Source organism: Eretmochelys imbricata, chromosome 2 (genome assembly GCF_965152235.1).
Source record: "Eretmochelys imbricata isolate rEreImb1 chromosome 2, rEreImb1.hap1, whole genome shotgun sequence".
Lineage (NCBI taxonomy): Eukaryota > Metazoa > Chordata > Testudines > Cheloniidae > Eretmochelys > Eretmochelys imbricata.
In genome coordinates, this window is record NC_135573.1 from 183815298 (window position 1) to 183832486 (window position 17189).

The 17189-nt window shown below is 42.0% G+C and overlaps 1 protein-coding gene across 1 annotated transcript in view; it reads left to right on the forward strand.

The window, feature by feature from the left end:
- The first annotated feature begins 776 nt into the window (after positions 1–776).
- The window catches only part of DCLK3 (doublecortin like kinase 3), a 30361-nt gene continuing 13948 nt past the window's right edge, over positions 777–17189 (forward strand). The window contains exons 1-2 of the mRNA XM_077809246.1: positions 777–866; positions 14861–16737. Of these exons, the coding sequence (XP_077665372.1) occupies positions 788–866; positions 14861–16737 (1956 nt within the window). The 5' untranslated portion in view covers positions 777–787. The remainder of the gene's footprint in view (positions 867–14860; positions 16738–17189) is intronic.

Sequence of the window (17189 nt, forward strand, 5' to 3'; positions counted from 1 at the left end):
TTTGAAGAACACAATTTATGTAATTGAAAGTTTTTGATGTTAATGTTAGGCTGGTGGAGCATCAATCTAGCACATTTTAACCCCTTGCTTTGATCCATAGATTTAAAAACGGTTTAACACCAGAAGGAACGATTAGATCATCTAGTCTGACCTCCTGTATATCAAACACAATTAAGTTTCATCCCTTTACCCCTGTACTGAGACCAGATAACTTGAGTTTGGCTAAGGCATAGGGGCTATGCAGTCTTGATTTGAAGACATCAAGTGATGGAGTACCTCCCATTTCTCTCGCTAGTGTGTTCCAGGATGAGGGGTGTGTGTGTGTGTGTGTGTGTGCGTCTGGCGGTGGGTGGTAAGTGGGGTAGGGCCTGGGCTGAGGTGGGGAGACTGGGGGAAGTCGGGCAGTAAAAGGATTTGATGAGACCCTGCAGGTTTATGTGCTGGGCGCTGGTTAAGAATCAGAGGAATCCACTCTGATAAACTGGCCGGGCTGGGGAGGGACGAAGGCGGGATGCGGGGGGTGACTAGGGGATGCCGAGCTGGGGAAGAGGCAGAAGCTTAGGGGGCGGAGGGTAGTGGGGGGAGAGGGGCGGGGGCAGCGCCCCGGGAGTGGGGCCTCGCCCGCGCCCCTCCCGCCTGGGCCCATGGGCTGCGCCTCTCGCGCCGCCTCCCCCGGGGCCAGCCCCGGCCCCGCCCCGAGCAGGGGGCGGCGCCGCCGCTGCTGCCGAGCGCCCGGACAGCGAGAGCTGCCGTGGCCGCAGCAGCGGCCGGAGCGACCCGCGGGACGATGCCCGCCGCGGCGCCTCCCCCGCTGCACCCCCCAGCGGGGCCCGCGGGCTCCTGCTGCCCCTGCGCCCACCACCCGGGTAAGTGACCCCGCCAGCGCCATTCCCCTTCCAGCCCCCGGGCAGTGACCTCCCCACGCCTCCCGCCCTGCCGGCTCTGGGGCGCGGGGTCCTGCCCCCCATCGCTGCCCCCTTGCCCCCTCTCTGGTGCAGCAGCCCCCAGCTGGTCCTTCGGGATCTGTGGGCTTCTGTTTCGCAAAAGCGGAACAAAATATCATTTCCCCCCCCCCCAGCCCATTGGAACCGGGGGACTGGGTCCTGGCTCACCCCCATCCTGGCTCAGGGCGCTGACCACCAGGCTGTCGAGCCATTTGCATCTGCCCCAGCCCACGTGGGGGAAGCTTTGATGTTTATCAGTGTGACTGCATTGGGGGAAGGGGGTGAGTGGGTGTGGTGGTGGCAGGCGTGTAGCATTGAGGCCCAGGGCTTTAGTTAGCCAGGTTTCAAAAGAGATTGGACTTTGATAACTGGATATTTTTGTTATCCATATAAGAGTAAATATTACAGTGAAATAAGAGCTTTGGAAGGGATGTAAACAACCCCCCCCCCCCAAGATTTGGGGCAGAAGCCAAGCTCTGATTATTGGGGCTTTAGGAGGAAACTTTCCCCAGCCATCAGTGCCTATGGCAGAGTTTTCTCCTCTGAAACAGTTGGGACTATCCACCTTCAGAGAAAGGCTACTGGACTGGATGAACCACGGAGCAGTTTATGGGCAGCAGTTCCTATGTTGCTTTGTGAAAATCCATGTTGTGCCTGATGCCTGCCCTGCTATGACAGGGAAGCCAAGCCCTGCAGGGCAGAGTCTGCCTTGGAGAGGATGTAATTGTATTTAGTTTGGTCAGGGACACAACCCAGGCTCTAGGTGTCTCTAAGCCTCTGACTGCCAGAAGCTGGGAATGGGCGACAGGGGATGGATCACTTGATAATCAACCTGTTCTGTTCATTTCCTCTGAAGCACCTTGCATTGGTCACTGGGCTAGATGGACGGTTGTCTGGCCCATTATGGCCATTCTTATGTTCGTCCCCTCCCCACGCTCCATGACTATTCTCCTAGTTATTTCTGTAGCTGCTTCCCGCTCCCCAAATCTTGAAAAATATTTTATGGATGCTTTCCCCTTAATACACATAATACTTTCTCTATGAGTCTCTCTTATGGTTGTGAGGGTTGGGATAAAAAAAGTGTGTCTCAGATTTATAACTGGATGATGTCTCAGAGTAGCTGTAAAGCCAGTGTTGTTGCTCATGAAAGTTTTGTTGTATGCTATTAAGGTAGCAGTTGTACCATGTATGGTGGGGTAAGCAGCTCGATACATCATGTTTTACAAGAACAGTTACAGTATTGTTCTCCTAGTACAAACTTGGGGTGGGGGTATGGTATTCACTTTTGGTGTGTCAAGGGGGAAAGAAGAGAAATATTCATTACATTTTAAACTTGGAACTATGTAATAGCAAATTATATTAAAGATAAATGACTTCTCACATTGAGGTAAACTTATGAATACCCAGCTGATCAAACTATGATTATAGTTTTATTTTTTAAAATATTTGCAGGTTGTCTGAAGTTGGTATCTCTTTTCATCTTCCCATTTATACTATGCTCATTACTGAAGTATCTTGAACATGGGATTTTTTGATTCATTTTTTTAAGGAAGGAGAAGTGCCCTTATGTGATGTGATAAACAGTAAAAGCCAGTGAGGGGTTTAACTGCAAGGCCTGTGGGAAAATGGTGAAAAAGGCTACTAAAACTTGAGTAATTTTTTTGCTGTTTCTTGCAGAAGTATTAGAGGTCAGGTAAACTTACCTTTTCCCAGGCTGTAAGACCATTTAATAGAAGTAATAAATCATGGTTTTAAATTCACAAAGTAAAATTCATGGTTTATTGTTCAAACAGGCATGGGCAGGGTTCCTTTATATTACAATCAGAGCCAAAGAGTAGAAGTTACTTGCGGTTCTGGAAACATTCAACCTCTTGTAGTATTTGCACTATATACATAAGATGAATGCAATCCAGTGGACCGATAAAGAGCAAACAAGCTTTGTGAAATTAATAGCTCTTGTTGTACAGAGATTTAGGTATTGCACAACTGTGTGTTAAAAGTTTAAGGATTGTGTATTAGCCTTCAGTTTTAAGTTGTCTTGGAAGTAACTAAAACTGCAACTTGTAGTTGTACATGCGTATCCTCATTTCAAAGGGTGGGGAAGATTGTCACATGCCTTGCATGTCAAAAGCAGATTCTTGGACATAGGGAGTGGAGCTACATGAATAAACACGTGGACAGAGTTCAAGATTCTACTCTAGCATTGAACCCTCTGACTTCACCGATTATTTCAGCTTTAGAAAACAGGAGTTAAATTTGTACATTATAAACAAATGGAATAGATATTTATGGATAAGGTATTCCGTAATTTTCCATTATGGGGTTTCTTGAGATTTCCTCAAGAAAATGTGGCAATAACCACTCAGAGAGAGAGAGAGAGAGAATAGATGGATCATTGGTCTGTTCTGGTAGGGCAATTTTCTGCTTCTCTGGTCACAACACATGGAAGACTCCCCAGATGCTAATGATATTTTTGCCACATAATATACTAAAAGGTTTCTTAAAAACCAAAACAATAAAACCTTCTCTTAGGAAAGGATCTTTTCTTTCTAATGCATAAACTATATTGTGGGTTATCTCAGAGTTTGCAATATGGTTTAGAACCATAAACTAATTGTTTATTTGGAGTATTTTTGCCACTAACATATAAAATATTTTAAAAACCTACTTAGAAGTTTGTCCAATTCATGACTGTTTTGCTGTACTACAGCTTCTGCTCTGACTTGCTTTTCTGTCTGCCTGGCTGCAATTTTTGATTGTATGTTTCATGCATTCTTTTTCCATGGAGACTAGTCTGGAAAAAAAATCAAAGGAATTAAATTATTCATAAAATAAATAAAAACAAAGGAATTGAGAAGCAGGTAAGTCAGAGAAAAACCTAAAATATTTCTGGAGCTGAAAAAGTGGGAACCAGGGAGAAGCATTTACAAATTAAAAAATTCCTTTGGTTTGATGGTTTCCAAGGAAATACTTCCTGGCAGCAAAGGAAAGGGGCGAGGGGAAAAAAAAGGAAGGCTCAGTTGGAAAAAATTTAAACATGAACAGTGAATTTCCTAGAACAAATTTAAAATATTAGGGTAATATTCCCTTTCTGAAGTCAATGACCTGGACATCAAAGTACAATGTCCCCCCCACCCTACCCCCCGCAGCTCCTAGGCATCCTTTCCATTTTTCAGTTATTTCCCTTCTCTCCCACTCAGAATGCAGTTTAATTCCTTGAAATATTGGGAGCAATACACTTATGAGAATATATAAGAATAGCCTTCAAGTGATGTAAAATGCGCACGAAATCTTCCTGGTCTAACTTGTCGGATGCATCTGTCATCTGCTCAACAGCTGTTCCATCATTCCCTTCTCAACCCCTGCATTTCTTATCAGTTGAAGCTGTCTTTTCCTTTTCTTGACAGAAAACTCTGACAAATTCCTGACTGATGTCCCTTGTAGTAGACTGGGTGGGGCAGTGTTTGGATCTGCTGATGGGGTAAGAGGCATAGGTTTCCTGAGGGAAAAAAACGGTATGGAGGGTTAGGATATTCTTGCAGTCTCCCTGTGTCATCAGGGGACTGTTCCTTTCCTTCAGTATTGCTTCCTTGAGCTGTGTTCTACCACTGCTTCTTCATCTGCTCCAAGGAATCCTTGGGAATTTCCACATTTGATTGTTAGGCGAGGCTGATGGGCAAATTCCCTGGTTCTGTCCTCATTCTGATTAGTCCAACACTGTGAGCCCTTGCTGTCTGGCTTGCCACAGGGACAAGCATACATATGGAAAAAGGTGAATAATGATATTTCAGTGGTTCCCTTTCCTTATCTTCCAGCAGTTTTAGGTGTAATCAGATGGGATTCTACTACTGTTACCACCCTCAGGCTTTGCCTTGATTGTAACTAAAATATTTGACAACTTTTGACGTCTATTTTTATATTCTCAAAAATGTATGTAGCGTCTGGGCACTACTGTGAAATTAGCATCTCATTTAGGATATTATTGTGCTCCTTCTGTAGGCAAAGTGAGTTGGATCAGCCTATTGAAGAGCTGAAGATTTAGCGAGGGCAAGACGCAAGTCTGCCACTGCTGCTCTTCAAAGTGTATTGCTCCCAGAAAAATAGATGGGTGGGCTGGAAAATATGCTATACACACTTAAATAAGTAATTTTCCTTTTTTATATTTTCTTAATTGATTCTAGTATGCACTTGAAGTTTCCATAACACTTGGAAGTTGTTAAGTTGCCTAGAAGTAATTTGCTTTCATTGCAAATGAAAATCAGATACATTTCCCTGCTTCTCTCCGTTCCTAATGTAATTTACTCAGTCTAATTATTACAAGAATGCAAAACAATTACCTGTGTTAAGTAGTCCTAGAGGAAGCTTCCAGTAATCATGTTGAAAACACGATCTCCCACTCAATTAGTATTTGCCTGCTTGGAAAAAAAATGGAAATTTGTCATTTTTGTCCCATCCTAAACAATGAAGTTAATAGAAATGTTTAGCAATTAATGGCTGTCGTTATACTTTTAAATATAATTAGCACTGGCTGACAGTTCGCTTTGCAGAAGACACGTTCTTTCACAACTGTTCCAAAGCAACTGTCTATTTTTTAAATGGTCATGTCGCTATTGGTGTGGTTCTACTCTTAAAAAGAGATTGTGTAATACTGACTTTAAGAGCATCCCATGTTTGTGTCTGAGGCCAGGTATCCACCACAGAACTTTGTTGGCATAGCTATATTGGTCAGGGTTTGAAAAAAACCACCCATCCTCACCAAGATAACTATTCTGTGTAGGTGCAACTATGCTGTCAGAAGAGTGCTTTTACTGACTTAGCTAATGTCCGCAAAAAAATTGCTTTTGTTGGCATACGTAGCATCTACACTAGGTGGCTCTGCTGGTGTTACTATACTGGTATAGCTGTATCAGCAAAGCCTGTGTAGTATACATTAGCTCTGAGTGACTCTGTATCAGGTTTGCTTAGTTTACAAGTAAAATGATCGTTTATCTAATTGCCAATTCTGCAAACTAAACATGGCATCTGACAGTCAAGTGGGGCCTTTATTTCCTTATGCAACATCATCACAAGTAATAAAGGTTCTGCAGGCCTGATTATGCCCTTAGTTGACACCTGTGCATACTCTTTGTTTTCACTGAATTTGCTCAAGAGTAACTGAATCATTCTCTGTGTGGATGAAATGGAATCCAGAAAAATACATTTGGGGAGCAGATCTGATGAGTCAGAAGTGCCATTCTTTAAACCTTGTTTTGGTGTAGAACTTTAATTTATTTTTGACATTTTGAGGTGTAGTAGCTTAAAAAAGAGGCATTAGGAAATCTCTTTAAACATTTTACTGACTTACATTTTGTAAAGATGTGATGCACTGTACACATAAATAAAACAGTCATTTGGAGTGTAGTTCAAAGCTATTAAGTTATGACTTTGCATAAAACATTAAAAAGAAAATTCTGCAACTGCTCACTTATTTTTGTGTTTTTATTTTAAATGGTAGCTTGTATATTTTACTCATAATGATGCACTTGCCTGGCAAGCTCTAAGTGCATCTGTGGTCTGGCATTGTTCATTGTTTTTTTAAATAAGTGGGGAGTGGAGTTGCCTAATGGACTGTTTGAATAATTCTCTAGCTACCTAAACTCAATAAAAACCTTGAGTTCAAAAAACAAAACAGGAAACCAAACACTGTGAAACTAGAGACTCCCTCCCACCAATTGTCTCAGCACCATTGGGCAAAAGCCTGACTAATAAATGGGGTTATGGTTCCTTTGCAGTTACTGTGCTGGCTGAGCCTCCAACATATGTAACATATCACAGCCCCTCGAGGGTGTGCCCCTCCCAGACGGAAAGGACCCATGTTTCGAGAAGTAGAAGGTGTGCATCCTTTTGAGTCTGCAGCGCCAGCAGCAGGAGAGGAGATTTCTCTGTAACCCCTTCCAGTAATAAAGAGATGTTCTTTTGTTTGTTGAGCTCTCGCCTGTGTCATCATTTTGGGGAGTATACCTGCTTGTGCTAACCCACCAATAAATGCTACAATTAAGAGACTGTGAGGTCATGCAAAACCCATTGGCCTGGAGCGGCGAACTGCGGCTAGTGGGAGCTGCTGTCGACTGAACCTGCAGACGTGGCAGGTAAACAAACTGGCCCAGCCCGCCAAGGGGCTTACCCTGGTGGACCGCATGCCAGAGATTGCCGATCCCGGATCTGGGGATTCCTCAGCAGTGATCTGGTCTCTGGCCGGGCTCCATCAGGCAGTGCACGCAGGCAGCCTTGCTGGCAGAATTCAGAGTGGAAGCTGATTTTTCCTTTCCTGCCACAGGATATGTGGATCATGGATCAACAAACATGAGATGCTGAGGATTATGGGAAAGTGTGATAAGCAGACCTTATGGTGTCTCAGTGGTTCTGGATAACAACTTCCAATGGCACAGTGTCCTATGTCACTGGGCCCAAGGACAGGAGTGAGCCATCTGTTCTGTCTACAAGGTTGGGCATTGCCATTGGCTGCACTGGCATCTATGAAGTTGTCCACAATCCTGGAGTCTGTGAGTACCCATTGCAGGGGAACTTATTGAGACCTGCTTGGGATGTAGAAGCGGATCTGAACTTGGAGGTGTAATGAGGGCTTGACGTGCCTTGGGCATGTTTCAGTAAGGGGATGAGTGGCTCGGGGCCCACGCAGACCAGCCCCCTTTAGTGGGCCAGGGTTTGGTCGTTCCCTGAATTTTGCCTGACTGTGGTCCTTGAGAGGTAACCGGCAACTAACTGTGTGGCCAGTTCCCCACAGTAGGAACAAAAATCGTGGCAGTGATGGCATTCTCTTTCCTTGGGAGTCACATGGCAGTGGGCTGCACTGAGTTGCATAGGCTCTGGGACTGGGCCAGGGACCAAGTATTGCCTGGGATGTGGCACGGACCCCTTCCTTTCTTCACATTGCTCACGCGGTCTGTTGTCGATGAGTATGGCCTGAAGTGGATGACATAGGAGGCGACTTGTCAGAGTTTTCACAGGGCCACCTTAGCTGAGCAAGTGCAGAGGGGGTTGTCAAAAACAATGCAAAAATGCTTCCGCTCAATGTCTTGCATTCCTTCTTGGCTCTTCCTTGCAAGATCGTGGTTTCAGTATTTATGCCTTTGCAGTGCTTTTCCCTGTAGCGAAATGAGGTATCATGTCACAGTTTCACTGGGATGAATATTTTAAAAGCAGTATTACAAAGCGACTTAAAATAGTAAGAAGCCATATAATAGTTAGCCGTGGCTTCACTGTTTGTGAATATCATTTTTATTAGGTCGACACTTTAAGTACAGAACCCCTTGGAATAATTATAAAGAAGAATAGTCATAACATAGTACAATCTAAGGCCCTGATCCTACACACACACACACACATGCATACAAGAAGTCTCCTTAAAGTTAGTCGAACTACTCGCACAAGTAAAGTTACACACATGCTTAAGCCTTTGCGGAACTGGCATTTTATGAGATATTGATTTGCTTTCGTCACAGCACAAACACAACAATTTTATTGTAGGAGCAGAAGAAGTATCTCATACAAAGAGCATTCCTATTAGATAATAAAATCTCTTCAGCAAAGGATAGCGAGGGACCTGTGGAGGCAATCTAAAGCTCGACAATCTTTTGCTTCATTTATCTAAGCATCCACAGTTCCTATTTCAAAGCAGGTGAAACAATGGAGAACATTAGGGTAAAAATAATCTTAACTTGAATCCAAAACATTTCATCAAATAAGTTTTAAAAAGAGTGAAATCCACTAGTTCTCAACATTTTTTGTCCTTTCAGTTTCTGGTGATGGGGACGGTGGCATCAGAATGTAAGCTTTTTCTTGCTGGATCAAATAAAGGAGCTAGGAATTTGAGTATCCACTTCCTTTACTGACTGAATCTCAACAAGGAGAAAGATTATGTTGTTGTTCAACTCTTATTTAAAGCAGAGCTACAAAATAATATCTGAATGCAAATGATCAGTGGCCCCGCTACATGGTCAGATGAGAGATTTATGGTCAGTTTATATATCCGAAGAGGACTCTAAAAATAAATGACTTCAATTCTTTTATTTCTAAAGATAGTAGATCAATGGTCCCAACAGTACTAGAACTATAGTATTTGAAGAACTACATTGTTCCAGGGATGACACAGATCACTGCATATATGGTTATCTGAAAGCAACTGATGGCAGAGATTATCTCTTAAGTATGCATACTTGATCTGCACTCAGTTCAGAGCAGTCCTTTAAATGTCATGGTTTCCTTAGGTAATTCACACAGGTTACCAATGTGCATCAGTTGTTATCTGTAGGATGTAATCTGAATCTTGCAGAACTATACTGCCTTGATCTCCTGTTCCTTATTGTAAATTATTAACTCTTGCAACTTGCAAGGCTAATATATATGAGAGAGTCTGTGTACGAGAGAGTAGGAAAGGGGCACAAAGAGGGAAGGCACAATATAACAAGTTTCCTGAACGTATTAAATTAGTCAGATGTAAATACAATGTGATCACAGGCATCCTTTTACAGTAAGTAAATTTTACATAGGTATTGTTTACACAGTCACTACAACTGGAAACACTAGCCTATTCGTCTTGGAAAAGTTTTGTTCAAATGTATAGCATGTCCGTTGCAAAGATTATTCTTAAAAGCCAGATATTGATTACAGGTTGGGACTGGAAAAGAGGGGGAGCTGGGTGGCGGCTGTGGGTGGATTTGGTGGGGAGGCTGACACTGGCAGCTAGGGGGCAGGAACTAGTTGGGCATGGTGACTGGGACAAGGGGCTGGTGGGGAAAACTGGTGAGGAGACTGGGAATCAGTTGGCTGAGGGGGGGAATACTGAAACAATATTTTTGTGCTTTTTCACTTGAATGTCAATTTCCATCCAAATAGAATTCAACACAAATCTTAAGTAAAAAATTAGCCATCTTGTAAACAAGAAAAACACCATTTTCTAACCTAAAAATGTAAAAAATTAAAAATCTGTATGTTAAGTTATATAATTGCTTAAATACATGTGAACAGATATAGTGGCCTCCTGCTTAGCAAAAAGTAGTACCAAATACAGTGTAAATCCTATATTTAGTTGCAAATCAACATGGTTTAATGATTACCAACCTATAAGAATAAACTTTTCTTTAAGAAAATAACTAAAAAGTACAAATGGAAACCAAAATATAAATTAAGGTTTCCTGTTTGCTAATTTAAATCATGATTAAAATTGGTGATTTAAATCACTTCGATTTTAATCAATCCATCCATCCTGTCTCCTTGTAGATAGTTATGTTAGTTATTTATTTATTTGGATAGTCACCACTGTTTATATATATTTTTCTTCCTACATGTGTCTACATCTCCCAACCCCCCCGAACTGCATATCTTTTACATGTCTTTTTGCAGAACTTCATGGCCCCCTGTGCTCAGCTTGGCTTACCCCAATACTAATTCTCCCCAGCTTTGCTCTTCCCATGTTTGCCAACAGCATCAATCCTCAACATCCTTCTGTCACATTCAGATTTTACATGTGGATATGTATTGACATTTGTATATGTCCATGGTGATACATATAAAGATAGATTCATATCAGCATTTACAAGGAGTAATGGTCTCAAGTTGTAGTGGGGGACGTTTAGGTTGGATATTAGGAAAAAATTTTTCACTAGGAGGGTGGTGAAGCACTGGAATGCGTTACCTAGGGCCGTGGTGGAATCTCCTTCCTTTGAGGTTTTTAAGGTCAGGCTTGACAAAGCCCTGGCTGGGATGATTTAGTTGGGGATTGGTCCTGCTTTGAGCAGGGGGTTGGACTAGATGACCTCCTGAGGTCCCTTCCAACCCTGATGTTCTATGATTCTAAGGACCTTGTAGCTCCCGCCGCGCCCCCCCCCCCCCACTTGTGGGTCACAATAAATATGGAAAGAAGAAATGCATTTTCTCTCCTTTGGCTTTCCATGACTTCAACATATCTCCCACAAAAACGGTTTGGGTGCTTAATCCATACTTTATTTCTTTGCATCTAGTACAAGTATAGGGACAAGAATGAGTTTAAATTCTGGATTTCATGATTTTTGCGCTTTGCATATTGTTTGGCTCTCTGTTCTCTTCTGCACATTCACACTAGAGTGCATATATACTATGCTATGACGTTGCTCAGAACATTTCTTTTAGTGTTACCAGTTTCAGGAACTTCCAAGCTGGAAGCTGCTTACATTTTTTATTTTCCTAGTTACATGCTTTTATTTGTTGTTTTAATCACAAACTGGAATAGCACATGTAGACTCTTCAGCTTTTGATGGTTTTGTTTGACAGAATTCCCAGCACAGATGAACCATTCATTCCAGCCCTATCATTAGTATTATTTATACGATGCCATAAATGTGCATAGCACTCTACAGACAAAATTTCAGTGTCCTTGACTTGAGGAACTTGCAAGAATATATGGCGGGAGGGTAGAGGGATGAGGGAACACACCTTATGGGTATTTTAGGTTAGTGATGCATGCTTCTTGAAGGTTTTATTGTTATTATTTTAAATACATTGACTTTGAGGGAAGATTAGGGTAAGAAGCATGCTTGAAGGAGAGACATAATGGAGGACAGGGTGGAAGCATGCTAGGCAGAGTCAAGAAGAGGGTTACAGACATGGGTGATTGCCTCGAAGAAGGTCTAGAGAGTGGGAAAAGATAAAGGGGTGGCTGTGGTCAGGCAAGCTGCAGGGAAGGAATGAAGGGTGGTGAGGGAGGTAGTGGGGGAAAAAAAGGGTAGGAGAGAGCTGATTTGTGCAGGGCCTTGCAAGTGAGAACAAGGAGTTGAATTTGATATAGAATGTGAGCAGAAGACAATGAAAGTATCTGAAGAGGGGCTGGGCATCATCCCAGTGGTGGGGATGTTAGAAAAGCTTCACAGCTGCATTCTGGTTGGAATGTGGGGGAGGAAGAAAAGAGTCAGGGAGGCCAAAAAAGGGGAGTTTACAGTAGTCAAGGGAGGTGGAACCAGGTCTGCACAAGAGTTTTGCCATAAGGAATGGATGGATGTTGCAAAGGGAAAAAACAGCAGGATTTAGGAATAATATCAATTGAAGAGGAAGAGAGGAGTAAAAACCAGCACTGAAGTTGCAGTCTGAGGGACAAGTAAAGATGGTGGAGTTACCAACAGAGACAGAGGAAGAGGATAAGAGCCCTCTATGGAGTTGTCCTGATGTTGATATGTAACATTAATGTTAGCAAATATATTTGGCATAACTTGGAAACTTCCATTTAAAAATATCATATCTAATTATCTCCTAAATGCCTGGCTTCAGCTTGGTGGGAGTTCAAACTGGAAAGTCTTTGTTAAAATAACAATCAGTCAACAACCTAACCAAGGGATTTTAATAAATGGGTATTTTTGCAGACACTTATAGCAGTACAGGTGGGAAGCCAGAGAATGATGATCTGTAGAGAAGTTAATTCTCACTGCAGCATTGTGTTCATACTGCAAGAGGATAATGTGCTGTATCACTTTGTCTTGCATTGTTTCCATATAGTGAGGTAACATTTTGACAGTGGCAGATGCCTGTGCGCACAGGAAGTGTGGACATACAGATGTGCATGAAATTCAGAACTTTATCACTTCCTAGAAACCAGCATGGTTTAGACTTCATTTATAGGAGAGCATCAGTTCTTTTTCTGTCTCTTATTTCAGAGAACTAATATATTATCTGAGTTACATACATTCATAGTAGGCTTCCGTTCTGGATAAAATATAAATACATACGGCTGAAGAGTTTGTAGAGCACATTGACCTTTCAATAACCAGGACATCATCATGCTTATAAAATGAAGACAAAAATAACTCTCTCCAGTACACCATTGGGCATTAGTAGTGCATAGCACTTACATAACGCTTTACAGCAGCCTGAAAGACATTAATACTTCTTCAGAACACTCCTGCCGAGGAGAAATAGCCTCTCATTTTACAGATGGAGAAGATGATGAGACAGAAAGCTAAGTGACTTGCTGAAACCATCATTGCTGAGCCACAATTACAGCTGAGAAACTTCTTTTTTTCTTTTCTTTTCACATTGCCTCTCGGATGGGCCGTTTTAGGGAAAACGGAGGATGCTGAAATACTGTCCATTTAAGAATGGCTCTCCCTTTTACCCAAGGTTTAGGAAAGGAGTCATGTTCTCCTTCACTTACTCTGAGTTAATGCAAGGAACAAATAAAGATACATAGTTTAACACATTGAAGATGATGGTCCCAAAGATGAAAAGCAAAACACTATAGCAGAAGTCCCGACCCCTGGCAGGTGTTCCCTGCAGGACTGAAGCCCTGAGGCCCCCCTCCCCACTGGGCAGAAGCCCCTATCACCCCACCCCACTTCAAGGCAGAGGTTTTGAGCTTCCCCCCGAGTCTGGTAGGTGGAGAATGTGTGTGTGTGCGGGGGGGCTCCATGAGCCGCACTTTAATGGTAAAAGAGCTGCATGTGGCTCGCCAGCCACAGTTTGGCCACCCCTGCACTATAGGTTTGAAACCTGCAAGGTGCTAAACACTCTGACCTTGACCCATTGAAGTCAATGGGACTATTCCTCTGCAGTTAGACAAAGGTTGAAGTGCCTTGCTGGCTGGGGTCACAATGCTCAGCACTTGAAGACTGGAGCCCTGAATGCTGCAGAAAAAAACGGAGATTTGAGAGAAAGGTAAAGAAGGATGTTTGAAACATTGTGTCTAAAGGATGGAACCATCTGGACGACTGAAAAGATTGGATACTGGACTTTCTATCTTCACTGTCCAGTAATTGTTATAGCTCCGATTTAACGTCTGATCCTTTTGGCTACAAATATGTTGAATAGGCCATGCGATAGGGTGCTCAGAGGGCTGGGTGGTGCACCCAGCTTCTGGCCTCTCTCTGTCAGGGTGGTAGAGGTGCCCGTTTCTGACCCTAAGCCAGGAATCTTTTGTTCTCCATCCACATCTAGGCCTCAGCCCTTAAAGGGGCTTGTTATGGGGATTTTATTTTTTATGGAGTTCCCTACACCGAACCTATGTAGGTATTTATAGGGTCGCCACTACTATGGTATCTGAATGAGTGTACGTAGCACTTTACAACCACATAAAAATAAGTTCTTCGCTCTGAAAAGTTTACATTCCAGTTGAGACAGACAAATATGAAACACAGGCAAACATTTCAGAAAATGATCTTTTTTTAAAAGACAAGCAACCATAACTCACTATTTCCTTGGTTTCTAATATTTGGTTTGGGAGGTTTTTTTCTCTCTAAAATTCATGAAAGATCTTGTTTACTGAAAACACTGCGACCACACTTGAAAGGTTTCCACGTAGGATTTCAGTACAGAGTGAGTATACCCTTGTCTGGAAGAGGCCTTCAGAACCATACCAAATACCAGGTTGTAAGTGATTATTCTGAGTTCTTAAAGATATATTTTTATGAATTTTGATGATATATTTCTCAGCGATATATCATGATGGAGTATACATGTTAAATGGTATGTTGCTTCAAATGATAAAATGTAACTATTTTTATTATCATTTGATGTTATTTAGAACCACAAAGTAATAATTTTATACTACTGTAGTTTTACAAGCAATTAGTGCAAAACTCTGTTTATAGAAGAGTAGAATGCAAATTTCATTTGTTTCAATATATTACACAGGAAAATTCCAGTTTGCCATTCTTGTTAGAATGAAGTGTGAGAGAGTGTGTGTTTGTGGTGAAACCCTTACCACAAAAATGAAAATACTGTTGGAGATGCAAGTATATACTGCCTTCTATCAAAGGATTTCAAAGCACTTCAACAATATTTAATGAATTTAGCTTTACTTCCAGAAGTTATATATACTGATGTGTAGAAAATTGTTAACTGGAAATTTCCTCTGATGGAAAATGAATAATCTGCATTCTCTATATTTGTTGCAGGACACCGAGGCTTGTTTGACCACACTTTAAACAGCATAAGCTCAAGGATAACACAAAGGAGACTACAAGGGACTTGTCCACCCATCGGTCGTGGAAATTTTGGAAAACCTTTCTTTGGTGCAAACAGTTATAGTTCCCCATTTTTAAACCCCCGGAATGGTTTTCACACTATCCATTCAGAGAATAGCCCTGTAAAGCCGAGGATTGTTACAGTGGTGAAACCAAGTGGACACACACTCAGGAAGATCACATTGCTTCTGAACAGGCGATCTGTCCAGACTTTTGAACAGCTGATGGCTGATATTTCAGAAGCTCTGGGATTTCCACGTTGGAAAAACGATCGTGTGAGAAAACTTTACAACCTGAAAGGCAGAGAAATAAGAAGTGTTTCTGATTTCTTCAGAGACGGTGATGCATTCATTGCTATGGGAAGGGAGCAGCTGACTTTGAAGAACCTTGAAGTGGTAATGCAAGAACTTTATCCCAGTAGCCCATATGCTCTTGGTATAATTCAACAAAACTTGGAACAGTCCCAAAAACTTAAGAGCAGGCTGTGTGACAAAGCTGTGGATAGTGGCTTTGAGACAGAGATTGCCAAGAATGGCAATGATGCCATATCTTCCCAACTAGTAGCCAGGCATGAAGGAGAAATTCAACCTAAGACCAGGCAAGAAGAAAAGGTGAGGGCCAAAAAAAAATGGGGCAGAGAGAGTTGGGGCAGAGAGCAAGATGTGAAGCCATCTAGACAAGCCAGAGAAGGAGAAAGGTACTTTAATCAAGAGAAAAGTCTTGAGAATGAAACAGAAAAGAGTTCAGATGAGATAATGAGATGTGAGAAGTGTCAAAGAGAGAGACAGCTCAGGCAAAAACTACAAAGGGAAAGGCAGGCTGATGTTTCATTTGAGAGCAGAGACCTGAATGTGGGAATGTGTCAGAGATATAATTTAGAAAGGAATGTAAAAATAAGGAATTGTAGGAAGTCTTCAGAAAACTCCTTAGAAGGTGAGGAAGTTGAACGGAAGGATACTGGCTGTAGAAAAAGCTGGAAACCCTTACAAAGGAGTGTTAATGAAGAGCTAGAAAACCAAAAAAGGAGTTTGGAGAAGGAAAGGAATCCAGAAAGGCATGAGAATCATGACAAAGAGTTAGTAAAGATAAAGAAAAATACTATGGAAGCTCTGCAGGTGGCTCCTGAAGCAAAGAAAGAGAATAGAAGCAGTTCCAGAAGTAATCAAAGTTGTTGGTTAATGAAGGACTGTCAAGGAGATGCAGGGAAGCCTATAAAAGCAAAGGGAGAGGGCAAAGAGGTGCGGAAGGCAAAAGAGGAAGGTGCTGGAGGGGAAGAGAATGTAGTGCATGGAGAGAATGAATTGACAAGGATGAAAAAGATGGGAGAACATAAAGCTAACAAAGATGAAAAAAAGCCACAAGAATTTGAAAGCACGAGACTGAGGCGAAATGTCCATACTAGAGCTGATGTGGAGAGCTATTATGAGATAGGCAGAACCATTGGGGATGGGAACTTTGCTATTGTGAAAGAGTGCCGGTGCTGCAACACCAATGAGAACTATGCCATGAAAATTGTTGATAAGTCCAAGCTGAAGGGGAAGGAGGACATGATGGAAAATGAGATTTTGATCATTAAGAGCCTTTCTCATCCCAACATAGTGAGCTTGATTGAGGTGTATGAAACTGAGGCTGAGATCTACCTAATCCTGGAGTATGTCCCAGGAGGGGACCTATTTGATGCAATCATAGAGAGCATAAAGTTCACTGAGCACGATGCTGCTCTCATGATAACTGATCTGTGTGAGGCTCTAGTTTATATTCATGGCAAGAACATTGTCCACAGAGATCTGAAACCAGAAAATCTTCTGGTAAGTACTGAAGTTTAGTATGTTGCATCTGTCCAGAAACTATTGTGGTTTTTTTTTTGTTTGTTTGTTTGTTTTTTTTTTGTGTGGGTGGAAAGTTGTAGATACGTAATTTTTTTTAACTTTTAAACAAGTACAGTACAGAAAAAATCCAGCAGTAAGGAAAAGATACACACTGTACTGTTATCATTTTCAAAGAAATACATGTACAAAGGTGAAGAGCAATCAGTATTATAGTTTCCTTAGCACAAATACAGAGAGGCCTACCATATAGTGTAGATGCCTGCAATTGTGCACCTAACTAATTGTGCCCTGACTTTCAGGGATGCTGAATGTTTGCAGTTCTTCTGAAAATCAGGCCTCTTATTTAGGGACATATTTTTAGGCACAGAAGCTCAAACATTTTGCCTGAAGTGTACTCTGAATCATAAAACATTTCACATGTGAACCAAAAA